This window comes from Diorhabda carinulata, chromosome 3, assembly GCF_026250575.1.
Source record: "Diorhabda carinulata isolate Delta chromosome 3, icDioCari1.1, whole genome shotgun sequence".
Classification (NCBI taxonomy): domain Eukaryota; kingdom Metazoa; phylum Arthropoda; class Insecta; order Coleoptera; family Chrysomelidae; genus Diorhabda; species Diorhabda carinulata.
Window position 1 is genome coordinate 16722097 of NC_079462.1, and position 27049 is coordinate 16749145.

At 32.2% G+C, this 27049-nt stretch overlaps 4 protein-coding genes across 11 annotated transcripts; 2 read left to right on the forward strand and 2 right to left on the reverse strand.

Moving 5' to 3' along the window:
• Positions 1-126: 126 nt before the first annotated feature.
• Positions 127-2528, reverse strand: LOC130891663 (inositol polyphosphate 1-phosphatase). Its single transcript, XM_057796530.1, has 6 exons — positions 2238-2528; positions 1641-1841; positions 1257-1524; positions 977-1142; positions 629-825; positions 127-397 (listed from the first exon to the last, which is right to left on the reverse strand). Exons 1-6 carry the CDS (start codon positions 2241-2243, stop codon positions 162-164), a joined length of 1074 nt encoding a protein of 357 aa, XP_057652513.1. The 5' UTR covers positions 2244-2528; the 3' UTR covers positions 127-161.
• Positions 2529-2533: 5 nt separating this feature from the next.
• On the reverse strand, positions 2534-8019 carry LOC130891660 (uncharacterized). 2 transcript variants are annotated; one of them, XM_057796521.1, is made up of 17 exons: positions 7739-8019; positions 7469-7683; positions 7112-7410; positions 6747-7034; positions 5577-5780; positions 5291-5413; positions 5010-5167; positions 4750-4936; positions 4228-4414; positions 4086-4168; positions 3993-4026; positions 3811-3919; positions 3551-3720; positions 3266-3491; positions 3087-3208; positions 2790-2983; positions 2534-2711 (listed from the first exon to the last, which is right to left on the reverse strand). In XM_057796521.1, the coding sequence occupies exons 1-17, from the start codon at positions 7944-7946 to the stop codon at positions 2690-2692; spliced, it is 2829 nt and encodes a 942-aa protein (XP_057652504.1). In that variant the 5' UTR covers positions 7947-8019; the 3' UTR covers positions 2534-2689. The 2 variants fall into 2 exon arrangements, with proteins under 2 accessions (XP_057652504.1, XP_057652505.1); XM_057796522.1 differs by having other exon boundaries at positions 5577-5720; positions 7739-7982.
• Positions 8020-8291: 272 nt separating this feature from the next.
• LOC130891658 (protein timeless) lies at positions 8292-23483 on the forward strand. Of its 7 annotated transcripts, none has more exons than XM_057796514.1 (16): positions 8322-8529; positions 10812-10916; positions 11038-11241; positions 11357-11712; positions 11783-12052; positions 12113-12265; positions 12441-12754; positions 12848-13208; positions 13267-13553; positions 13607-13805; positions 19092-19225; positions 19930-20423; positions 20553-20753; positions 21677-21830; positions 21980-22063; positions 22561-23483. In XM_057796514.1, the coding sequence occupies exons 2-16, from the start codon at positions 10829-10831 to the stop codon at positions 22838-22840; spliced, it is 3579 nt and encodes a 1192-aa protein (XP_057652497.1). In that variant the 5' UTR covers positions 8322-8529; positions 10812-10828; the 3' UTR covers positions 22841-23483. The 7 variants fall into 7 exon arrangements, with proteins under 7 accessions (XP_057652502.1, XP_057652503.1, XP_057652497.1 ...); XM_057796517.1 differs by having other exon boundaries at positions 19966-20423; XM_057796516.1 differs by having other exon boundaries at positions 11047-11241.
• A 2206-nt stretch (positions 23484-25689) lies between these two features.
• LOC130891538 (DNA-binding protein HEXBP-like) lies at positions 25690-26244 on the forward strand. Its single transcript, XM_057796358.1, has one exon. It carries the CDS (start codon positions 25690-25692, stop codon positions 26242-26244), a length of 555 nt encoding a protein of 184 aa, XP_057652341.1.
• The last annotated feature ends 805 nt before the right edge of the window (positions 26245-27049 follow it).

Consider the following 27049-nt stretch of genomic DNA (forward strand, 5'->3'; position numbering starts at 1 on the left):
TTGCATTCATATGTAATGTTTTATTATTCAGATAATGTATCATCTACCGACTAGCTCTTTTTAACTATACTGTTTATTCATTCATTTCATTCATTTTTAATATGTAACAAAAATAAAACAAAAATATTTTATATAAAACTATGTTTATTAAGAAAAAATATTTACAACTTTAGAATGCCAACAATTTCATTTAATATATTATCGTCTTGGTACACTATAATTCCATTTAAGTTACATGTACTTTCTTCAATAAAATAATGAATACTCTCGATTTTTTCTTTGGATATATCAACGTAATTTACAATGTCGCCACCTATCGATTTAAGAATAGCATGTGGAGCACAAGTATCCCATTTAAAAGTTGTGCCTTTCGTTAAAATATAAGCATCGGCCAAACCTATAAAATCAAGGAAAAAATGTAGTAAATGTTATTAAAGAAAATGAAATTAGGTATTGACTAAAATAATGAAGTATATTACATCGAAAAACGCCATCTACACTTTCAACAGCAAACCGAACACTCTACAATCTCATGATATTGTAGTTAACTACAAATTAATTTATAGACTTCAGGTATTCAAGTATAGATTTAATAAACAATTTTAAATAAGATTGAATATTTGTTTACCTAAAATAACAGTTAAAATTTTATATCCAGCTCCCGAGGCTTGGATTAAATTAAAACCATGATTTTCTAATTTTTCTTTAATGCCTTCTTCTTCACTGCTACTTATACAAATGGTGTTTGTTCGGGTGGGCTTTTTGAGTGTACTTTTGTATTTGAAATTAGGTATGGAGACGCCCCAAATACATTGCTGCGAAAACCTGAAAAAAAAAACTATTATCCTTTATTCTTCTTAAAAACTCGATAATATTAATTATGGTATAGCTCATGAAAGACTGAAACATTGACATTTAAGACATTAATATTTAACTTATTTGTATTTTTTTTTAATCTAAGTTTAGTTTAGCTTACTGAGAATCTTCTTTATCTAAAAATGGTCTATTGATAACACCCATAACTGGAACTCCTGTATTTTTATTAAATGCTCCTATCAATATTGTAACACACTTAAGTCCATTTAGATGTACATTATTTATACATTCTCCAGCACCACCGTGAACATACTCCCCGGTACAATCTGTAACGTATTGATTGTATCACTAAAATCTTAACAACTCCAATAAATTGATTAATTAATCAACGTTAAATCATTGTACAAATAATATTTTTTTTCTGTTTGACAAATATTTACCTATCGGATCTATCCATATTCCCAATTCGTTAAATTTCACGTCAAATGGCTCGTGAGGTACGTCAGTATTAATATCTTCTATATTCAAGTGTTTATGTACCTCTCCAGCCAAAAGTCTTGCAGCGATGTGATCACCGTTTAACACTGTTTCTAAAAGGTTTGAAGTTTCTTCTTCATTGTGTTTAATTTCCACACATATTTTTTCTCCAAGTTTATTTTTAAAAATGTTAGTTTCTTCTCCTCTTATATTAGGAGCTAGCTCTTCAAACTGAAATTATAAAATTTTATATAAATATGTATTTATATATGATATCTATTTTTAATATATCAAAAGTTTGTTGTAAACTTATCTAAACAATTATAACCATATTTGATTAGTCTTACTTGTTTTCCAATGTCATGTTTAACCATTTCTTGTATGAGAACATCGGCAAGAGTTTTGAAATCTTCAACAAATCGAGGATTAGCTTCGGCCGTCTTCTTTTTTTGTACTAAAAGTTCAAAAAGATGTTCATCTTTACGGCATACCCTAGCAACGTTCGCTGCTTTTTCTGATACAACAATTAATGCTTTCAGCAAGTCCATCTGAATTAAAAAAAATATTGTGTAATAACATGTGTATTAATATTTTATCGAGTTTGATAAAAACGTTTAGCTGGAAATCCGGAAATGTTCAATCCTCTGATAACCCCCTCTGAAAAATTGTTTCAATGTTCTCGAAAGTTTCAATTAAAAAGATTTTATACATACTATGAAAAATTGTAAACAATTGAATGTTTAGCTTAAATACTTGCCATTTATTTTATAATTAGATAAAAAACGAATCTCGACTCATAACCTTATAGATTCTAAAATGTTTATGACACATGCTAGATTTAAGGGGTATAATAATACAGTATATTTTAAAAATTAAGTATGTATTATCTTTATCAATTTAAAGAAATCGTGTTTCATTAAATCAAAGTAAAACTTGTTGCCTACCTTCATGTATTATTATCCACTGAAAACTCAAAAAAAAGTTTTGTTATCACTTAACTGCATAATACAAATGACGTACGTTCCTCAATTATATCGTTAATTTCATTACAAAATAATTGCGACGAGTCGTATAAGTGAGCGAAAGGAGGCTTTAACTTTATTGATTTTATATCAAGACCAGTCTTTTCGCTCGAATCTGGAAATTAGGTTCATAATATGCGGAATTCGCTTTCATCAAGGTCTCTCTCCACACGCTTGCGTTGTTTTTCTAAATATTTTCAACAACCCATATAGAACGCTTATAAACAGAGGAAATGTTTATTATCTGCGTCATACACATGTAGTATTATTATGTTCAAGTTGATAGTTACGAGGGAATTTAAAGAATTTATTTTTTTCGTTTATTTTACACAAATATGTCGATTTAGTTGGATTAGTTTTATAAATTAAGTTCTTCAATCAATTTGTACCTCGTCACTGAAACATTTTAATAATATAAATATTTAGAATAATAATCGTATTCCACGTTCTCTTTCTATTGATAATTTCACTTACTATATCGTTGTGAACGGATTTTGATGCAAATTCATTTTTTGTACTCTGTTTTTCACTATCGGCTGATAACGAGGATGGTTTTCAAATGAATCGGGCCCATTTTGCCATTTCTTGACGATGTGCATGTTTTCTGTTAAAACCTTGGCAATATCTTTTAAAGTTGATATGCACTCATCCGGACTGTCTGTGAATATCTAATTTGAAAGAAATTTTACTTCAATTATATTATAATACCTACTGATTATTATGATTGATACAAATTTATGCATACATATCCTATGATATGAATGAACTCACCACACAATGAAACAATCCAGGATTTTGATAATGTAATTCTAAAAGTTTTTTCCTAAGATTTATAACGTACTTGAAAAACGAAGATAATTTTTCATTTTTGAATGTATCATATCTCTCTGAGACTATAATAAAAAACGGTATAAAAAATTCTATTTTCTCACCTGTAGTAATAAACTTACGCGAAGTATAAACTGTTTTTGAAGATCTGCTTTTATCGAGCACTTCCATTTTAGTAGAACTTAAAGCACTCAATAAAGGAATCTCATCAAACCGAGCTTCAAGGTTTGTAAAAATATGTGTATTGCTGACGCTTCTTAAGTGACCTCTTTGAAATGAGTGATTGGAAATCTTTCCATCGGGCTGGTTCAACCAGTTGAAAGACACTCGTTTTCCAAATTTATCTTTCTTGAAATAGAACAAACAGCTGTAGTTTTATTATTATTAGCAAAGCAAAAAAAACATACACAAACGGTTTTAGTTCCATGTTTCATTATCGATTGATTGTTATCATTTTTTGATTCAATTTCTGGCATAAAACCGGCATTGGAACAATATTCAGTGTTTTCGTAATCGCTTTTTGTATACTTCTTCAACGATCCTCCAGTATCATAAAAATTTTTGTATCTCGAATCATCTTTAATAGATAATTATCACTTTATAAACAATTTAATTATAATAATTGGATTTTCATTGAGTAAAACCACGTATAAAGGGTAAGAATTACCTGTTAGATTTTTTTTTAATTCCAATGATTTCGATTCTTTTCCATTTTCGTCCAAACTTTTTTCGTATATTAATTTTTTCGTGTATTCTACCTCTATCGGTTCAATTTGCTTGGTATAATATTTATTATTATTATTAACTATATTATTTAGAAATTATTATTATTTTATTGAAAGAACTTACCAATTTTACGGAAGCTACCTTCGAAGTTGAAAGTCTAGGAAATAATTGATGATAATATTAAATTAAAAATAGTTACACTTTTTTAATTATCACCTCTGCGACCCCGTATCTAACGGACACGATTTTAGCGAAGTCTGTGAATGTGATGGTTTAAAAATAAACTTTGATGGATCATCCTACAAGAATGTTTGATAGATACCAGTTATAAATTTTAAAACTACAATCTTTTACTTACAAGTTCATCATTGTAATTACTAATTTGTGAATATTTACTAGTCTCTGATTCCTCGAGAGAATCTGATTCATCGATTATAAAAGATGAATCATTTGAAAAATCGCTGTCTTCACCTTCATTATCTTTATCAACTTGATAAATTCTAGCTACTGGATGTGTAGAGGTAAACATTCCATCGTTCATGTTGCTAAAAATAATAATTTTGGAATATTAATTCCCAAAACTATCTATTATCATCTGTCTATTTTGGCATTTTTTTCCATTTTTTGTTAGAATGTCGACAGTTTCCATTTTTCAACTCTATATACAACGTTTGTCTTAATATGGGTCATAATATCCCGGTACAAAAATTCTCTTTTTACGTGAACTTATGGTCATCATCAAAGCCAAATATCTGTTTCTAAACTAATTTATTTAAACTATTTTATATCCAAAATACAATAACTAACAAAAAAAATAGCTTGAATCAGAAACGAACTTTTTTTTTCAGTATCGGGATTTAATGACCCACGTATCCAGTACCTATAAAGTTCTTGAGATTGATCGAAAGAATATTTATCTCTGACCCATTGCAAATGTAGTTGTTCATCTCTGGGTAGCGCTAAAACAATTTCTGGATTTATACCGGCCATCTTTAACACAAGTGCGGTTTCCAAATCAGAGAAAAACACCAAAATCGAATTTCTGCCTTTCGTAAGTTCTTGATGAGCTTTAAATAAATATATAGATATTAAATTCTGATAAGGTATTGAATTATTTCAAAAAGCTAATGTTATACTTACTTATACCGTAAAGGTATCCATTAAATTCTGAAATCGAAAGAAACTCTGCTTTTTTTAGCATGTCTATGAATTTTAAATTATCCACAAAGTAATAGTCTATGCCAAATTTTTCATCTTTCCGTTTGGGTTTCGTCGTATAGCTGACCCCCAATTGGAGTCTGAAATATTTAAAAATATTTATTTTTCATAATTAATTCACAAAGAAATACAGTGCAGTCCAAAATGATTATTTTACTTGGAATTAATTACGGGTCTGAAAATTTTAATATCTTTGTACTCACAAACTGCTTTCAGCTACAAAATTCATAACTACGTCTCGTTTTCCGGAACCTGGCGGGCCTATAATAATTATCACATTTGGATGAGGTTGGTCAAAAGGGCACACGTGGGCGCCGGTGTTAGGTCTAAAACGATCAACGAAGGAATTAGGAATATAAATTGATAATATTTACTAATTAAACTAGTTTATAAGAATTCAGAAAGTACAAAATATATAAATTGTAATCTAGCATTCAAATGTTCATGAATTTTTTTTATGGATTCAATATTATAGTAAAAATATATGACCTTTTGAGTTGTTCTAGAAGTAAAAGTTGAGATCTCTTTACATGAGGTGGATAAAGAAGACTAATATCTTGCATTGTGGACGCATTAACTCTATCCTCAGCTGTAACTTTTCCTTCGTTCAAATACTGCAGCTTTTTGAAAGTTCTAAGACACATGGATTTGTAATGAGACATTGATGCTATTGGATTATCTATTAGGTTTAAACTGGAAAAAACAAATGATCGTTTTTAATTAGTTCGTTTCGTTTTTAATTATCAAATTCTATCATCATCATACCCATACCCAGGAAACCCCAGAGTTGACAACGGGGCCAATCTTGGGCCAGTCCTGGGAAGCCTAGCATCGGCGTACCTGTATTGGCCTATGCGTGGGCCAGGCTACTTAACTCAGCTCCGGCCATACCAATGATTACCCAAGCTTGACAACCTAGGCTTCGAGCAAGGTAGGGCCAATTCTGGTTAACCCAGCCTTGGTCATTCATTGGGAACCCAAGCTTCGGCTGTTCGCCTACATACGGCGTGGTTCGAGTATTTTCGCCCGTCGGCAGCCATACTTTTTTATATTATGGGTCTGATCAATCCGATCTCTAGTTTATTCAGTATATTCTTATCACACATTTTTTATTATTTATTACTACTAAAATTAACCATGTCTGGTGCGTATCTTCGAGTTCAAAGATGGCGTGCATTGAATTGAGAAAAAAAGACTAACTCAATTGTGAACTTAAAAGCTTAAATTATTTAAGTGTGAACATCAGCTCTGTGAGGGAGGTTAACGATAGTGGTACAGACTTGTGCAATCTAGAAGCGTTTAATATTTTTATTTAACTAATTGAAGAAATGAAATAAAGATAATGAAGAAAAAGTTATGTAATGAATGTTTAATCTTGGACCAGTCCTGGTAGTTAAGGTTGTCCCAGCCCTGGCATTTAAGCATAGCCCAGTCTTGGCAACCAAGCTTGGCCCATCGTTATCACTCCACAGTTTTACCAAGACTGGGCCAGGCCTGGTTTACAAGCTTGGCCCAAAGTTCTACATGGTTGGGCCAAGCTTGGGTTCTTGGAATTTTCCTCTATAGGTAATCACGAATAAGTATTTCAACTATCTGACTTGATTGCGTAAAGAATTTGTTCGAAAGTCAACTCTTTAATTTACAAAGAACAAAACCTACCTTTTCAGGTATCGTAAGTCCTTCAAATAGAACAGTTCTAAAAATTGTGAAATTTCATTGTTGGTCATAATAACATTTTCAAGCATGTAATTTTGACGTAAAAATTGTAGAGACGTCAGTTTATTAAAAGATAAATCTACTGTACGTAATCTTTCTAACTTATGAAATGCTTCGGCACGATACAAACATATGTTGTTATTTTTGATTAATAAAGTATCCATATTCGAATTATTCAAATTTTCCAGCATCCTTATTTTATTTTTGGACAGGTCCAAATATATTAAATATCTGAAATTTAAACTTCTTAAACATTATAAGCAAATATAGACACCTAGAATAGAGGATTAAAAATGGGTAATACATACTTTAGACCGTCCAATCCTCTAATTTCATGTATATTATTATTAGACATATTAAGATGTACGATTGACCAAAAATTTGTCAAATTAGGGATAGTTACAATGTTATTACCAGTATAATTTACTGTAGTCAAATATAATGGTGGTGTAAAATCGAATGCATTCTCTATACTGTTGAAAGATGCATCCAAATATTGTAAGTAAGGCATTTCACTCAAAGCGTTTAAGCTTGTTAAACAATTATGAGAAATATTCAAATACTGAATATAGTGATATGGTCTTAAGGCTGAAATATCGATTAAACCCTAAAAAGATAGGATACGAATAATGATGTAAAGAAAAAAACTGTTTATGAATGTTTACCTTGCCTTCTAATTTACATTTGCAGAATGCGTATTTTAAGTCGTATGGTGACTTTTCTATATAGGATAGAGAAGTAGAAATGATTCTTTTCGACAGGTTTCCTTGCCTTTCTTCCTCTGTAAAATCCCTAATGTCTCTATAACGTGAGATTCTTGTGAAGGGTCTTTTACTATCGGCCCACGCATGTTTCTCGAATCTATTTACACCCCAATAACCTAAGAAAAGGTGAAATTTGGACGTTTGTTTTAGTAGCGTTACTTAATAGTTTACCGCATAGAACACGATTTTCAAATAAAGCTGGTTCTTCTTCATCCGAAGAAAATTCCGAGTCAGCGTAGGTGGTCTCTTCAAGGCTGTTTTTCTCTTCTACATCCTCTGGTTTAGAATCAAGTTTCGAACTGGTTATTTCAGTTTCTAAATAATTCATCATAGATATATTCACATTCGGTAGAATGCCTTTACATTGCATGGTGAACATAATTATGTTTTTTCGATTGTGTATTTCAAGGAAAGTTATTTGCTTGTCAAGAATATTTGACTTGTTAGTTTTGTCAAATAATAAACGTTAGTAGATATGCGAAAACAAAGACCAACTAAGTGAAAAAGAAATCAACTGCAACTGACTGAAATCTATGAAATTTCAATTATTCAATCAATTATGTTCAATTTCGACAGATAATTAAATATTTCTTGTATTTCTATCTAACCGTCATTACAAGAATTGCGTCAATTCTTAAGATAAAAGAAATCACTTTTTGCGCTTGCGAATCGCCGAACATGTGGTGGAAATTCACATGCTTAACGGGAAAACGAAAGCACGTTTATATCGCACGTGCATTAATAGCGGCAACGAGTTTTCTTTATCAAATACGGAGTGATGTTCTCTCTTAATGGATGTATTGGTGTTGTCTGTCTATTAATTTGAGTTTTCTATTTATTTTTATTAAACTTCTTCTTTTTTCAATACGTTTTGATAGAATGTTTGATGTTAGTCGAAAGTGTCTTAGCACTGTGTTTTATTTAATATAATATTGTAGATTGTTGGATTTTTGTGTAGTAAGGTTAGTATTTTATTTACCTATTACATTTAAGGTTTGTCCAATTCTTGTTTTCAAAATTCGTCTCCTCACTTTATTATTAGGTACCTACTAATCAACGCAGTTACAAGAAGAGTTATCACACTCGTGTGATATATTTTAGTTCAACATTTCAATTTAACAGTCTACATAACAAGAATTGAATATACATAAATGTTTATTGTTTTATTTTTCTAAAATATGTCAATTCGATTGACATGTATTTTGAATCGATTATAAATGGTTAAAATATCAGCTTTTGATATATTTCGCTCGATCAAAAAGAAAATATTTAAACCAGAATTCGTAGAAACTGAGAAATCTTCAGACATATCTAAATGGAGACGTCGACAAGGTAACGATATTTCTAGAAAACTTGCCTTAAAAATTGATATAATAAGATCTTTGAAGGTGAATAAAAAGGATCTGAAGAAATCGCATTTTATTCTGAAAACGAAAAGAAATTCTGCAAGATATTTTGCTGAACATATATGGAATTGGAAACTTTTAACAAAATTACCAAAAAAGTATATTTTATCAGCTCTTAGAAATATAATTTATTTATCTATCACAAGTATGAACAGATATGAGGTTTGTGTTTTTACACATCTTACTTCTGAATACGCTGATATTTTACCTCTTGGTTCTACGAAAAATTTTAAAAATTATATAATTGAATGCTTAAAATCAACGCAAACAGTTTATATACTGAAGTTAGTATTGGAAAAGTGGTTGGACATAATGCCTCTTTTATTACAATTACAAAAATATACCACATGGTACGAATTAATAAATAAGCAAGCTTTTTTACTAAATTCTGAAGATTTATTCGAAATATATTTATATATACATGTCAAATGAAACGTTTCTGCAACAGTACACACGGTTAAAATTGGAGTGACTATTTTTTTATAATTGCGAAATATGTAATGTGGCGCAAACTGTAAAATAAATTATAACTGCATAATAAAAATAGTGGGTTTTTAAGACACTTCTATAGATTAATTTCTATTAAATAAATACGCGTCCAATCTAATTGAAAAAAATAGCACTATTGACGTTTTTACGTAACTGACTACTACATAAAAACCGTTGACATAATATTCACGAGATATTCTTTCCAAAGAAACCAATTTACGAAAATGAACTTAGGTGGAAACCAGTGGAATTGACAGCCGAGAAAAAAACATTGATTGGACAGATCATGAACAATAGAATTTTTCATACATTTGTAGGACTTTTCTTTATTAAAATGACGCATATTTATCGAAAACATTATAATATGGTAGATCTTTTTCGGTATAGATTAATAGATAGTCGACTTTATTTTTAATAAATATATTTTTCTGTGATAACGGTTCTTTTGATACATAATTACGTTATATATAAAGAATGTAAACATTGTGAAATAAAAAGGAGTAACAATATAACGTTAGACTTGCATAACATTGTCCCGTTAATATAACGGTACTACATAAAATATTGAACGAAAGTGCTTTTGAAAAATCAAGGACGACTCGATTATATCAATATTATTTGCAAATCTTCTATACTAGTTTGTTTATTAAACTGAATTGGTGAGACAAATGAATATAAGGTGTGAAGTTACTATATTTAAATGTAAGGTACTGTTGTTGATATAATAGGTTAAAAAGTTATACATCTACGGATTAGCAGAAGGTGAATATTTTAGAATAAAAACCATCGACCACAAGTATTATCAACGGAAGAGTTTATTTTTAGAAATTTAAAATAAGGTTTATGATTCGAAGACTTGATCAATTACAAAGCTTCTTTGAAATAGAAAATAGAATCTTAAATGATGAAAATCGAGCTTTCGAATATTTATATTACAAACTTTTTTTGAAATCATATTTTTTAATAACTAATACATAAACAAACCGACATATTTGGAGACATAATTCTAAAAATGGGCTTGTTTACGATTAGTTTATATAAATGAATAAACTTAAACACGATTTTACATTCATATTTTTTTATCAATGAAAAAATAATAAGTAACTAGTTTTATTTATATTGAATATATACCCAAATAAACTCAATAAATAGTGATAATATAAATTCCTGTATAAGTCGCTAAGCTTCAAATTTGTTTTTTGAATTTGAATCATCAAAATTGCTACCCTCTCCTGATAAATATTCCTGCAAATAAAACTCTTCTATTGGTTAATACATTTTTCCAATTTCCCATTTTAGAATTTTTTTATAAAGTGTAATTTGTATCATGATTATCAATTATGCTTCAGAGTCACAAAGGAGAATTATGGCTAATTATAATCCAATACACAACACGTTTTCTTCATTATTAGTTCAAAGTGGAGACGACGTTTCCGTCAACGAAGATTGTTTAGGTAAATATATTATTTTAGAAAGTATTTTTCATAATTAATCTTCATATCGAAATCGATCGTAAATTTTTTATTTTTAAAATATTATATTCGCTCTTTAGTTGATATATAATGGATTGTTTAGTTATTTTAGAGGAGATCTCAAGAAAATTAGATGCTGAGGATAGCACTTTGAGAACATTTCGAAGAGCAATTGGTTTTGGTGAAAATATCAAGAAAAATTTAATGCCACTACTTCTACTTGTTAAAGATGACAGCAAAATTAGTGATGCGTCTAAAATTATTGATACAACTATTAAAATTTTGGTGAATCTCACTATTCCAGTAGGTAAGGTTTTGTATTTAATTGTTAGAGTTTATGAAGTGCTAAAATTTTTGAAGAGAAAATTGAATATAAAATCTTTCCTATAGTACAAGAACAAAAAGTGTCTCCTTTGTTTCAGAATATCTCCTTTCTCATGAAGCAATGTCAAGTACAGACGTTGGAAATCATACAATGTTCGAATTGAAAAAATTATTAACTTCCAGTAAAGAAGTTTTTACGGAAATCAAAAACACCAAAGCAGTAGTGGATCACATGAAATTCATAGTCGAATCAGATTCTCAATTAGATTTGGAACAATGTGACAATATTAACAATTGTTTACTTTTGTTGAGGAATATTCTACATATTCCCGAATACAAATCACCACCATCTAGCGGTTTCTGTTACACTAGTATGCAGAATCAGATCATGTGGAACTTATTCACCCAAAGTATTGATAAGATTATCATTTTTCTAATATCCTCTTCACAAAAGGTATGAAACAAACCGCTTCATTTCGTCTATAGCCAATTAAAATATGAAGTATTTTTTATAACTATTTCAGGGTTACTGGGGCGTTACTCTAGTCCAACTAATAGCGTTAATGTACAAAGATCAGCACGTTGGTACTCTCCAAAAACTACTAAATCTGTGGTTGGAAGCTTCTTACAGCGATAGTTCTGAAGATAATGAAAGCAATACTTCACCACCCGATCAAGGTAGCGATGATTCTTCGCCGGTAATTACTTCGGATCCTACATCAGATTCTAGCGATAATGGTGGGAACTATCGAAATAAATCAACTAATAACAGCAACAATAACATTAGCAGCAGGGTCGGTACACATCAATTATGAAATAATATTTCAATATTATATTGATAAAAACAATTTCAGGCGATAATAGAAAGAACTAAGAGTAATCCAACGGAAGCTGTGAGATCTGCACAAAACAGAACTAAAAGCTTGAATGCGATGAAAAGGAATAAAAGTACTGAAACAGAAACTAGTACGAGCAGTGGAGTGTCTTCGATGGGACATAGCATGGAGGTAAAACAGCATTTTCATAATTTCTTTCTCATTCTCACTAAAAAAGGTTATAGAGATTAAAAATTCAACAGAAACATTTAGATTTTATTCATAGAATAATCAAAGAACACCAACTATATCAATTTGTATACATATTTTTTATTTGTGCTCTAATTACACACTTATTTAATTTTAGTCTAATGATATCGTGATTTCCGCTATCCCATTACATTTATCTGGTCAAAATTTTTCCAAAAGATCCACTTCGATCTGCCAATCTAATCAAAGCGAAATATCTGATTGCGGTTACGTAACTCAAGTTGAAAATCAAGAATCTATATCGACGTCCAGTAACGAAGATGACCAACCGACACATCAAAAACCAGTACATCAAAAGCCGCCAACTTTTCAAAAAACACGGTACCATACTAATAAAAGCAGATCAACTACAACTTTGGATAAAAAGGAATTGAGGAGGAAGAAGCTCGTGAAGAGAAGAAAAACTAATATGTAAGTGTAATTTCCGAATACAATTTTTACAATATTCTTGATTAATGTAGATAATGAACTAAAGGGAAATAATAAAAAAAATCTTATCTTCAGAATAAATATGAAGGGCTTAATCCACCATCTTCCAACTGACGAAGATATAGCGAATATATTGAAAGAATTTACGGTTGATTTCCTTTTAAAAGGATACGGGACCTTAGTAAACAACTTGTATACTGAACTTTTATCAAATGTTCACATCCATATTGATACTTCACATTTCTTCTGGTTAGTAACATATTTCTTAAAATTTGCCGTACAATTAGAAATAGATCCGGAACATATCAGTCCAGTCTTGAGTTATGACATTTTGTCATATTTGGTGTTTCAAGGGATATGTATTTGCGAGGAATTAGAAATTAGTTGCGCCACACCAAATTTGGACTTGAGACCCTGTCTTCGAAGACTTCATTTGGTAAACAAATAATATTGATTAATTTGAATAGCTTTTATCTTTTGTCGTATTTGTTTAGGTTGTCACGGCAATCAGAGAATTTCTTCAAGGAGTAGAAGCATATCAAAAGATGATACATTTAAGCGACACTGATAAAGATAATTTGGGTAAATTGCAATCTCAAATAGTGAAGGTGCAAGATTTGAAAATGTTATTTGTATTATTATTGAGAAGGTACAATGTGAACATGCAAAGCAAACAGTATTTGCAGGATCTTATTTTAACTAATCATAATTTTTGTTTATTTTTGGACAATTCTTGTACTACACAAGAACACCATTCTAATATGGCGGAACATTTAAAAAAGTATGTTGTTATATCAATTAAAATAGTTTTTTTTTAAATTAATTTATTTTTAGTTTTGGAACGGTTGAAATTATGCGACAATATGGGCTGCTGTTGGAAAATTTCAAAGAAAATGGAGAATTCATAAACAATTGCATTTTTACTATGATGCACCATATCGGTGGTGATCTCAATAATATAGAAACGTTATTTCAACCAAGCATTCTCAAAACGTTTTCCCAAATATGGGAGACCGATTATGAACTTTGTGATGTGAGTAGTATTAAAATTTCGCTTATATTCAATTTTCAATTCAATCAACGTTTTAATCTTCTTTTTTCAATTCTCAATTATTCTTGTATGAGGTCGAGAATGACTGATAGTCCATTCAAAATAGACATTTGACTTAGGCAAAATTCGCATAGAGCTGAAAATTGACAGAGACGTTAAATACGTCATTATAAATGAAATGTCAAAATCCCCTCCGATCCTACTTCTGCAAAAAATTTTATTCAAGGTCAAAAGTACAAAATTATTGTTTTTTCCATTTTTCTCGAAAACAGTAAATATTATCGTGAAAGTAGGTCAGACAAAAGTTGTAGATCATACAATTCTCTACAAAAATGGTTCAGTCACTTTTTATCTTACGACTCACCATTCGTGAGATATCGCGGTTTTAATCATTAGAAAATTCATATTTTACATAATATGCACACATTTCCGCACCACCTATGAGGTAATGTATTTGGCGCATTTTTTTGGAAGTATGTTTGTTCGTAATATAGGCTTTTCTGATATAACTGAACTTTTTGGAGTAATAATTTTAATGATCCCCATGATGTGAAGCGTATTATGACCGTCTAAAGTATGTACATTTATATCAGCATAATGTCTGCAACATACTGAATAACTGTGCCAGTTTTTGGTGGCAAATTATGCGGTAGACGATGCAGAATTGCTGCTACCTCATACATTACAGTATCATTGTATGATGCACACAATCCGAAAGACGAAAAAATCTATATAAGACGCTTCGATCCAAATCGTCGATGAAAAAAAACTGATAAACCCAATTGCAATCTTGATTTGAAAGACCTAGGCGGAACAGCAGTCATTATACAGTGGCTGTTAGTTGTACATATTAATTTCAAATGATCTAATTTAAATGGACGAATTTTTAAAATTACTTACTCCAAAAAATAAGTCAAGGACTCCGGAATATCGCTGTTAAACATTCGACTCGGCGGGGGATAATTATCATTATCAATCGCTACAGATTGAATATCCTCTCGAATGATTGCTGCAGCAGCTTTTAATATTCTGAATCGTTCTTCGTTTTTATTTTGTTTTTGATTTTCATACCAAGCTTTATTAAGAATATCGTACTGATTATCAATAAAATAGATAATTGTTAAGCTACCTTTCTTCTCAGTTATAATAATTTTATCACCATACTTTAACTTTAATCTTCTTTTAATTGTTTTATTATCTATAGTTGGATTTTTGCTGATATATTTTAATTCTTGTAATGAAAATTGACAATCATCATTATTTTCAATGTACTGAAATTTTTCCTCCATTGCCAAGTTTACTGACTCATCTTCGGGCCGACCGCGACTTTATATCCCGTAGTAGGCCTGAGAAAGATATTATAACAGTTATGGTGGTACTTAGCTTCAGCAGCAACTACTCAATACGGGCAATAACTGCTTTTGCTACGTCATCAGAACGAGTCCGAGCTACCTTTAAAATGGAATCTTTAAATTCTAGTGTAGGTACGTTATAAATTTTACGACGAACATTCTGCGCTTTCTTCTTTTCAGCTTCTTAATTTGCTTTATCGCCGCAAAATAAACAATATCTTTTAAAGTTGAAATCTGGCTCACTTACCAGTGCTCTAGTATGAGGTGGACTTATCGTAGATGTACTACCTTGTTCTGTCTCTTAGCTGCAACAATACTACTCTTGCACGTGGACTGTCACAGATTGCTTGTCTTTCAAGTATTTAAACAAATTATCATTCCTTTCAACACTTCATTCCACGATCAACAACAACAACAAATGAAACAAACTTCTGACATTTTGTTTCAATGATTTAACAGCACAAATTAAAATTGAAAATATTACTGCACTGCACAGGAATTTTCAAAACTAACATTATATACTGAGTCATTTCATTCACTTTATTCAAAAATAGGCAGGTATGTGACCCTCCACACTCGAACAATGACATAGCTGTAGCTAGCAGATGTTACTCAAGGTTACCGTCGAAGGGAATTAGGGACCAACAGTATAGTCGTATATTTTAAAATCTTCATTTAATGTATATGTTACAGGAAAAGTGGATTCTCCAGTTTGAGTTGATTCTTCCTAGGTAAAGTCGACTCTTACTGGACTTTTTAGTAAAAGTTGATTAAAAGGAAAAAGTGATAAATTTTTAACAACCTTTACTAGACAGAGTTGACTTGACCTATGGAAAATATACTCTTACTGCATTGAGTTAGTAAAAGTTGACTTTTTGCAAGGGGAAAACCGATTTGGCCTTGGTAAAGTCGACTCTTACGGATATTTTCAGGAAAAGTTGAATAAATGGAAACAGTGATATTGTAATCAACAAGAAAGTCAGAGTTGATTATATCTAATGAAATTATACTCTTACTACCTTGAATTAGTGAAAGTTGACTTTCCTTAAGGAAAAACAGTCTTCCCTATAAATAAATAAAAAAAAAACAAATAAAAAAGTAAAAACTCCAAATCAACAATTTTATTGGACAATGTTTATTATTTATTACAACAAGGTAAATATCTGTGACACTTTGAGTTGCAGAGTACATCTTTCTTTTTACACATGCACTTATTAGATATGCATTTAGTGTGGCAAGAGCATTTGAAAAATCCTTGTCCATTTCCAAGCGATTGTGAAGTTGCAACAGTCCTCAAAGCAATAATTTTTTCCATAGGGACTTAATTTTCATTAATAATGTTTGTGGGACATTTACTGAATTGAGACCTGAAAAATATAAAAATTTAATATTGGGGACTGGGAGAGAAACGAGAATCAGAGAGAAAGAGAAAATTACCTTGAAAAAAGCTACTTTAGAATTTCATTTCTTGTTCCGATTCGATAGAATCCATCATCGTCGACCTCCAGTATTATGCCAAGGATAGATCGAGCATCTCCTCTTCCGCGGTCAACATCTGCGACAGGAATGCGGAGTGATGTTCCTTTTGCTAGTGGCGGATGAATCCGATCGGAGCTTTTTTTCATGGGTTTAGCTTGCTGTTCTAGACAGTGAAACGCTTCATTTCTCTGCTTCGTGATGGACTCTGTAGACTTGTCCAGGTCAGTGAGGATATAATTACCATCATCCACGAGCCAATTTTCACCACTTGATAAATTTTGGTTTGGTCCAATGATATTAGTATTTCCATTCCCGTTACATTCTGCTTCGCTTTCTTGTTGTTACTGCTCCTGTATTTGATTAAAAGCACATTGAAGATCCTCTTCTATTTCTAAATTTGTCAATATCTCAGTAGGTAGTTTTGAAATGGATCAGCCATGTCTCGGGGGGCAACTGAACATTGCCTCGTACGGAGACCTTTTTATCCCACTATGCAATGCAGTATTTTCATAAGTTGAATAAACTTTAAGCCTTCACTCTATTTTGCTGTTATCATATTCTCTATGTCTTGATTGGATCTCTCAACACTACCTTGACACTGACTATGTCGCGGTTTGCCATGCACCATTTTGAAGTTTGGCCATACTAACAAAGTAAAAATATCAAATACTTCGTTTGCAGTCTTTGATTTCAGTGGCTTTAGCACAACAAACTTTGTTAAATGATCCTGGTACACCATTATCAATTTAAAATCTTTATCGGGTTGCGACTGGAAATCAATCAAATCCACTTGACATCGAGAATTCATTCATTCAATTTTTGAATACAAGGTTCGCACAAGCTTAAAAATAGTAAATTGTCCTTTGTAGTTACATTTTGTAATTTTCCTTTCAATTACTCAATCATGCGATCTCTTCCTCCATGTCCAGTGGATATGTGCGCCTCGTTTAGAACTTCAAACAGCTCTTCATCAAAAACATAATACTTTACGTTTTCTTGGTCTGTGACAGAGTGAATTAGTTTTGTAATACCGCTTACTTCAATAATATCATATCGCCTTAAAAACCTAAGATCAATGCTTTCTTTTTTAATCGAGGTTTTTAGACTTGTGACTTTTTCAATATAGCTGTCGTATTTCAATTTGGACAACACCTGTGAATTTACTTTGGAAGCCGAGCGTTCTAGATTTAGCTTTTCTCGAAACACTTGTTCCTTGGAGTCTGGCATAATTACATTACACTCTGAAAGTGATTATTAAAATTTAAAGACACACTGAAATTAATTGTAGTCCAGGAAACGAAGAGAAAAAGCATTTGTATTGAATTAATTGCAAGACTAGCAAGGCATCAATTTTTAAAAACATATCAGAAACAGAAACAGTGAGTGATCTGGAAAAAACGATAAAAAATGAAATAGTATTTGTAAATGGATCATTCGATATTTGGGAAACATTTCAAACTTGAACAAATAACACTCCTGGAATCTATAGATAACAAAATATTACTTTTCCGGTTTATCTTTGCCTTGAGCGGCATCTAAACTATGAATGAAAGAAAAAACAGATTCCGCCTAGGTTTTTGGCTGTCCAGTTAACGTAAGATCGCTCAAATTCGGAGAATCACGACACACATTAGATAGATTACTTTACAACTTTAAACTACTTCGTTTACTGGGCTATTACAACAAACTGCAACTAATTATTGAAATGTAAACACTTACTGAATCCACGTGAACGGGAAGATAACGGTAAAGACAGTAAACAACTAGAGCTGGAATAAACATAAACAAAACAAAGATATGCGCGCGCAGTTATATGAGAAGAGCAACATCTCGGAATAAACTTTTACTAAACCACAGTAGGTATAGTTAACTCTTCCTAGGTAAAGTTGATCTGTTTATTCTCATCCAACTTTTACTGAAACTTTTAGTAAGAGTTAACTCTTTCTCCTATGCAGAGTCAACTCTCCCTAACAATCTACTTCTCCTGTAACATATACAAGTTTTATTGTGTAAGTAACACAAACCAATAGTTTCTTATTTTCATTTATATTTAACGTCCGGTGACGTATACAGGCTGCATTTTAGTGCATATTATGTAAAATATGAATTTTCTGATGATTAAAACCGCGATATCTCACGAATGGTGAGTCGTAAGATAAAAAGTGACTGAACCATTTTTGTAGAGAATTGTATGAACTACAACTTTTGTCTGACCTACTTTCACGATAATATTTACTGTTTTCGAGAAAAATGAAAAAAACCTTAATTTTGCACTTTTGCAGAAGTAGGATCGAATGACTTATTTTTGTCTATTTTGACTGGATTATGAAAATTTTCGAAATAAGCCGAACGAATCTAAGAAAAATTAATCACCTATTTAGAACATTATGATAGTATTAGTAGAAGAATGATTATTTATTAATACTTTTATATTTAGGATTGGTCTGATCTTATAGAATACGTAATACATAAATTTATTAATATTTCTGGAACGCATTGCATTGATAATAATCCATCGTCCATAGATTTTAACGGAAATCTCGCTACGAAGACAAATGAAAAAGTTCCCGAGTGAGTATAGTTTTTTTTTAACAAATTTCACCGAAAAGTAAATTTCGTTTTAGGTACAGAAAAACACTAACTTTTTTACTAATTAACTAACAATGTACCTTCCTACAGCTTGTGGACTAACGGTAATAGTTTGTTTCACGATTGCTACACTAGGATCCAACGCTTTGATATACACATCAGTTTTGGTTTAGTATTTGACACTTTTCATGCTTGTAATTTAATTAAGTCATTCCATCGGCTATGACAAAATAAAACAAAAATAATAATTGTGAAACAACTATGTATTTTCAAAGGAACTTTTCTTCCATGCTTTACTTTTTATTATTACTTCTATTATAATACGTTTAAGTAATCGTTTGTCTTAAAGTTCTGGTAGACTTTATTCGTTTAATGTGGAATTACACAAATTTTCTTTCGACTCGATAGGTATCACGTTTTACATTAAAGCATTATCGACATAATTTATTTCGCGAATTACGTTTCTTTATTATCAGAAACAATTTTAATCAGTGAATGAATGTATTATTAAAATACTTGGAAAAGGGAAAAAAGCTCAGATTATATATCAGCTTTATTATGTATAAAGTAACGGCGACAATAAAAATCGTGGACTTAACTCTGGAAACCGAGGCAATGGTACTAAAACAATTTCTTTATCAAATATTTGAGCAGATTTTTAAAAATTATTGTTCTTTTCTGCCCAGGTGTAGGCCTCTCGATGAAATACTAATGTTGTTTAGGTGGACTAAAGAAGAAAAAGATAATCTACTAAAGTATTATAATCAAAGTAAAGAATCGTCTAACGCTATTGCTGGAATAACACAAAGATACGAAGAAAGCGGATTCAAAATCAAATCTCAGATGTCAATTATAGAAGAACTTTTAGAACAAAATATAATATCCGAAAATGAATACGAGAATCTTCTTAAAGAGCGAAGAATCGAAAGACGAAATAGTTTCGCCGATGTCAAAAGAATGAGAAGGATCGTTGAGGATATACCTATTCACAAAGGCAATCTGATAGTCAGCGATACAGAAGCTATCAAAGATTATTTGCACAAAGAAAACAAAGGAAAATTTTTAGATTGGCTCCAGGATGTATTATTAGAAGCGTGTTATGTCAAATTATTGTTGGGCAATCCCGAACAGTTTAAAGAAACCCATCATTTATTAGAACCGATAGTTTATTATTTTACCAGTAAGTTTAAAATTCAAATTAATTATATATTTATTAATCTAAAATTGCGGCATCACAAAATTTCTATGAAATATTAAACTGATCTGATTCAACCTTCAAAATGACATAAATATACGTTATATATTTTAGTGTTGAATTTGCCTATACCATTAGTCCCGTGGACCGTAGATCAAGGAAACATTTTGAAGTATCAACCATTCGTATTATTACTTCATAAACTCGGCTTTTATTTACCGGTTGACACCGGTAAAATTTTCGTGAGAATACCAAACTTTTGGACTGCCGATCATATGTTCAGTATAGCACAACAATTAGGACCAGTAGACAAAGGTAGTTTTATATACATTTTATAATTTTGACGCAATAGCTATTAATTAACCCACACATTCAAACGATAATCGAAACGTTTTAGACTACCATTATACTAGGATGCTGGTATCCGGGAGGTTAGCGGGGCATTAAATAAAATGGGAGCGATTAGACTAGGGATGCCAGCATCGGATGCTAAAACAGCCACCCGGAGGCTCGATTTTGTGCATCCCGGCTGGGATGCTGAAATGCGAGCAGCCGGTCGCTTCAAATACGGCGCATTATACTAGGCTGCTAGCATTCGAGCAGGCGCTCTATTTGACATATGCGTGCGCACGCAGTTTGATCACGTGAGGGCCTGAGGACTGCTGTCTGAGTCTGAGTGATTACTGTGTCTAGTACAGTATATCTTTAGTGTGTTTTGGGATGGAAAGTGAAATGTTTTATGACGTGAGTGAAAGTGTTGTGGGTGACATAGGAAATACCCCTTCGGAAGGCTCGTCTCTGGAAGAACCGGAACCTGAGCTTACGGAAAACAAAAGTAGGCCTAAAACCAAACAAAAAGAACTAGATTTAAAGAAGAAAAATAAAGAGGAAGAGTTGAAACGTATTGAAAAATATGTTGATAACAAATTGGATATAGAAAATTTAATATGTGAAGTAGAAAAACATCCTTGTATTTGGGATAGTAGGTTAGAAAGCGACGCCAACAAGATTGACAAACTGAATGCATAGAAATCTGTCGTCACTTCAATCTTTGAGCATTTTGAAGAGTTCAAAATTAAAATAAAATAGCAGTCCGGGATCCCTACACAAATTCGACTGAAAGTGGGATGCTAGCATCCTAGTATAATGGTAGCTTTAGTATTTTACTTCTAACTGCTTCTGGGATTACTTTTTTTTCACGTTGCATTCGCGGCTATTATAATTAAATTTCATTTTAGACAAAATTAAATTCGATGTTAATACATTGAAAGGACTAACAAAATGCAACGGTTACGAAATAAAACCAAATCTAACACCTTCCCTACTCGATACTGGAAGGTATTCAGTGCCAGATTTTAAACTAACACCATCTGTCGTCAGATATACACCATTGTAAGTATTTATTTTATAAGGAAATGATAAAAATTAGAAAAAAATCTATTTAACATCAAATCTCCTAACAGTAAGTCCACTTGAGATCAAAAGATTTTTTCTCTGATATAAAATATTAAATAATTATGTTTTCTTATATTCAATTTTAGACCCAACACATCAGAATGGTTCCAAAATGTATTGAAAGTTAAATTAACAGCAACCATTCCGGATAGTTTCGAACATATAGCTAGGTAAAAAAAGTCGTCGTTCGTGAAAAGTAATAAGCATGTTTGTCGCTATAAATACAGTTTATATTATTTCATTCTGTCTATAAAAACTTTGTACAAAAATGGACAAATGCGATATTACTGCAACGTGCATTAAAGTTTTCAATATTCAAAGAAAATAAATTCAGAATGAAATAAGTTTACACTTACAATAAATGTTGTACATCGTTTGCGTTGATATAATAACAAGGAAGTGCTCGTTAAATAATAATATGTACTTATTTCACAAAATCACCCCACCTAAAGACGCGAACTATTATTTTCATTCCAAATACCTTTCAATGAAAACTAAAGTGATAATATCCATTAAAAAAGTGGAATGTTTTCTGTATAAATTTATAAATCATCATTGCTACTATTAACTTTTGATATAGTGTAATTTAGCAATTATTTTAAACAAAAAACATTGTTTAAATTGAGCAGTACTTAAATTTTATATACTAATTTATAAATATTTTCAGTATCGGCCAATTATCCATCGCAATTCCAGATAATGAAATTATATCTTGCAACATTCCAACTCCGGAGCTGAGTTTAGCTAATCGAGCTATTAACTCTTTAAAAACGACGACCATTGACATGGATTTTCTGGCGAATTACGATAATGATTTGTTGAGTGGTGACGAAATAGAAAGAAATACCAATTGTGACACTCCCTCCGTAGCGTCGGATTTAATGTGTGTGAGTGACGAAGATGACAAAGTGATTTTGATTTTAAAACAAAGTGACAAAATTGCGTGATTTTTTAGTTCAATCTAAATAGAGATATGTCTTATTAATGAAAAAAATTTATACAAAAGTTATATTTTTGGTCATAAATATTGTTCGTAATAATTGAGATATACTTGTATGTACTTTAGATGAATCTGCGTATTTGTTAAATACGTAAATTGAGCCCGTTTCATAAAATGAAGTTAATGAGTTTAATGACGCATATGACAGAATAGAAATGAAACAAATACACTTATAATATATGATTGAATATGTTTCCAAATGTTCTTGATTTTTATTCTCTTCTATTTTAAAATTAATTTTGTTTTTGATCATTTTTAAAAGATTGACATTTCGATTTTAGTTGAAGTCTTCTGCAACAGTATCTTTTAGGCTTGACGTGAAACAATTACAAATAAACACACTGCCTTGAACTTTACATCACAACATTCACCTCATTATTGTTATCAAGCCGAAGTATAAAAAAGATTCTTTATTGTAATAATGTTCAAAATTTGGAATCGGTATTTTATCATATTTCAAACACTAGAGAAACCAATTATTTTTAATGGTATATTGAATGTATTTTGAAAGTAATTTAGGTAGCATTTTTGCGTAATTGATGTTTGGTATATTTTATATTGTTCTAAATTAAATATATTGAGAGTCTTGATTCGTATATTTTCTTCAATTAAACCTATCGAAAATTTCCACAATAATACTTTGCAACGTTGCACTTATCACTTTTAATTTGCATTTGCTGCAAAGTGAGAAGTCTTTGTGTTCCACAATTAACTTACACTAACTTTGCACTTGTCACTTTTTTTTGCAAAGACTTCGCGGATGCCTGGCAGTATCCACGATGCAAAAGATTTTGGTCAAGGATTCCGACCTTTTCCTAACGTAGTGATCTTGGGAGACAGCACATATGGACTGAAAGAGTGGCTTATGGTTACCCTGAGAAGAAATCCAAATGTTATAGTCGAACATAATTATAATAGGAGGCATAAAAGCACACGGCGAGTTATTGAGAATGCTTACAGCATTTTGAAAGAGAGATTCCCATGTCTTAACCATCTCAGAGTTTCACCACGAAAAGCGGGGAAGATTGTACTAGCCTGTGCTACGCTATACAATATTTGCTGCCAGAATGAAGGTGTATTCTATGAACTTGACGATGAATGTTTCTATAACCTCGGTGCTGGTGACGACGAAGACTTATTCAAACCGGAAGTAGTTCCCGAAGGTACCATTAACAGACAAAATCGCCTTTTGCAATTATTTAACGTATAAACTGAAAATGTTTCGGTAGATACTCTTCATTGATGTTTATAGTTTCTTATAATTATTGAGATGTTGCAGCATGCACATGATTGATTAAATGTGTTATTTATATTAATTCATTGGTTATTTTTTTTAATTTACATATCACTTTGACTATTAAGTATTATCCACTGGTTTTATAATACCTTGTAAGCTAATAAGCTGATTAATAAACTGATTATGCCAGAGTTTAAAGGTCCATTTCAAGCTTTCAAAATGGGTCCCGAAACAAACTTGCTTTGCGACGACTTTAGATGCCTCCTTAAGAAATAAACATGAAACATCGTATTAATTTATTCATGCTATACAACAAAATCTAACCTAAAAAACAGAAACTACTTAAGATAACATTACATGAAATGGGTAGGTGCTAGATATTTATCCCTCATAATGAATGGCTTAGTCATAAAATTCTTTTGTAAATATACTTGGTTGTAAACCTAAGTCTTTTTATAGTTTTAATACCTCCAGTTTTTTTACGTATCTCAATCTCTAATAAAAACTCTTTTAGTTTGACTCTTGTTGAGAATTGATCAATTGACAGCTGACCCGAACCCAACCTAACCTTGACCCTATCCAACTTCACACTATACTTTTGTTTTATATAGAGTCAAAGTTGGTAATTATGTATTCTAATGTATTCTGATTTTATTAAAAATTAGTAGGCGATAAGCACCTTTTGACAGTTTCATGTAATAGTGACACAAGCGAAAAGAAAGGCGAAAGAAAAACGTGCTCCGAAATTGTTATTCCGTTATTATTGTTATTTGAACGCACTTTGAAATCCTGTTCAATAAATCGAACATTGATCAAGATTGGACTCAATTTATTTGCAACTACAAACCCAAAACCCACTGTAAATTAACAACAGGTTATGGGCCCAGGGCAGCTGTAAAAGGGTTTTGTTGTAAATAAAGCCAGGAAAGCGACGGCGAAGTCCAGCAAGCAGTTCAAAACGTCAGAACAGGCACGCAGTCAGGCGACCACATCCGGCTCGCACAGCAAGTCAACGTTGAACAACGCACACGCAAGTCATTTTAAGTCAGAAAATCGCCACGAAAGATTGTAAATTCATTTTGTTTATTTAAAAATTGTCAGAAGTCAGTCAAATTGTAGAATTTAAATGCAAAATGGATACTGTAAAATCTCAGTTGGAGATGTTAAGTGAAGATAGTCAGGGGAATGTCAATTTTATTTCTTGGCGATTTAAATTAAACCTAGCACTTAAGAACAAAGACCTGTTTAAGATTGTATCAGGCACGAAAGTCAGACCAGCAGGTGCTGCGTCAGATGCAACTATTTCAGCTTGGACAAAGAAAGATGTCGAAGCTCAAACACTGATAGGTTTAAATGTAAACAGTAAGATAGCTAACAAAATTGCTAATTGTAAAACTTCCAAAGACATGATAGACAAATAGTTTATATGGTACAAAGACTGATGTAACTTTAGAAACGTCCCGAATCAAATTCTTTACCTTTGAGTATGATGAGAGCAAGTCAGCAATAGAGAACTGTATGGAGACTTGGCAGAGGAATTGTCAACTGAAAAAGATCCAATGAGGGAAAGTTGGGTCATGACGAGGATTTTGAGTGTCTTACCGCCAAAACTGGCACATTTCAGAGCTGCGTGGAACAACGTGACGGGACATGCAAAGAACTTGGACACACTCATCGAACGTCTGAGACTTGAGGACGAGCAGCTTAGAGAACCGACGACAAACGCAGAGGGCAGTACCAGCAACGCTCTCATGGCAAAACGTGGTAAACAAGGGCAGTCGTCGAGCAAGCAGGACAAGTCACAGTTCACATGTTACAAATGTGGGAAGCCAGGTCACGTGATCAAGGAGTGCAGAGGAAAGGCATGTCAGAAGTACATTGAGTATTGCAAGAAGAAATACTCATGTAACAATTGTAAGCAGAAAGGCCACTTCGCAAAGGATTGTCCATCCCGAGAAGAAGGAAATAAGTCAGCAAATGGAAAACCCAAGAAGGCATTTTTGACCACAGCTCTCTCGACACTGGACAACGACATCTCGCAGGACAGGGCAACTTCATGGTATCAAGACAGTGGAGCCAGTCAACACATAACGTCTCAGTCAGTCACATGTTAGACAAGGGACATGTACAGAAGGCAGATGAAAACGAGTCGACATTCCATTGTAAGAAAAGCAACGAGGTTGTGGCAGTAGCAAGGCGCAAAGGAAATTTATACAAAATGATGCTCAGAAGAGAAGGACAGGAAGAAGAGGCAAGTTTGATGGTTCAGTCGAACAAAGTATGGCATGAAAGACCTGCCCATCAAAACGTGAAGTATGTGAGGGACATACTGAAAAGGAAAGGGATCAAGTATGTTGATGACTGGAATAATTATGTGTGCACAGGGTGCGCATATGGCAAGCAACATCGATCCGCACATCCGAACAATCCCAAGACAGCCCAGCAGCCGTTAGATCTTGTTCATGTCGACACTGGAGAGATGAACATCCCATCTCTGGGAGGAGCAAAGTATTGGCTCATGTTGAAGGACGACTTCACTCACTACCGAAGCTGTTATTTCATGAAGACGAAAAGTGAGACCCCTGAGAAGATTGCAAGCTACCTGAGACTTGTAGAAAATCAACTAGGAAGGAGAGTGAAGAGCCTGAGATCGGACAACGGCACGGAACTGAAGAATGCAAAAACGAAAGAACTCATGGACAAGTTGGGAATCTTTCACACCTTTACGAATGTACACACGCCAGAGCAAAATGAAAGGGTTGAAAGAGAAATGAGAACTATTGTCGAAGCAGCCAGGGCAGCGATACATGAAGATGGATTGAACGAGAAACTATGGGCAGAGGCAATGAACCACGTGATCTTCACGATCAACCAGACAGGAACCAGCAACGTACCAGGAAAGAGTCCAGCAGAATTGTG

Bases quoted from the DNA above. Each gene is read 5' to 3' on its own strand.
- LOC130891663 (XM_057796530.1), bottom strand. The intron at 1,525-1,640 runs GTAAGACTAATC...TTATAATTTCAG, and splicing joins AACATGACATTGGAAAACAA to TTTGAAGAGCTAGCTCCTAA. The intron at 1,143-1,256 runs GTAAATATTTGT...AATACGTTACAG, and splicing joins AATATGGATAGATCCGATAG to ATTGTACCGGGGAGTATGTT.
- LOC130891660 (XM_057796521.1), bottom strand. From the start codon at position 7,946: ATGTTCACCATGCAATGTAAAGGCATTCTACCGAATGTGAATATATCT. The intron at 7,684-7,738 runs GTAAACTATTAA...ACCTTTTCTTAG, and splicing joins TGAAAATCGTGTTCTATGCG to GTTATTGGGGTGTAAATAGA. The intron at 2,984-3,086 runs GTGAGTTCATTC...CTTTCAAATTAG, and splicing joins CTGGATTGTTTCATTGTGTG to ATATTCACAGACAGTCCGGA.
- LOC130891658 (XM_057796514.1), top strand. From the start codon at position 10,829: ATGGCTAATTATAATCCAATACACAACACGTTTTCTTCATTATTAGTT. The intron at 13,554-13,606 runs GTATGTTGTTAT...ATTTATTTTTAG, and splicing joins ATGGCGGAACATTTAAAAAA to TTTTGGAACGGTTGAAATTA. The intron at 13,806-19,091 runs GTGAGTAGTATT...TTTTATATTTAG, and splicing joins CCGATTATGAACTTTGTGAT to GATTGGTCTGATCTTATAGA.
- LOC130891538 (XM_057796358.1), top strand. From the start codon at position 25,690: ATGAGGGAAAGTTGGGTCATGACGAGGATTTTGAGTGTCTTACCGCCA.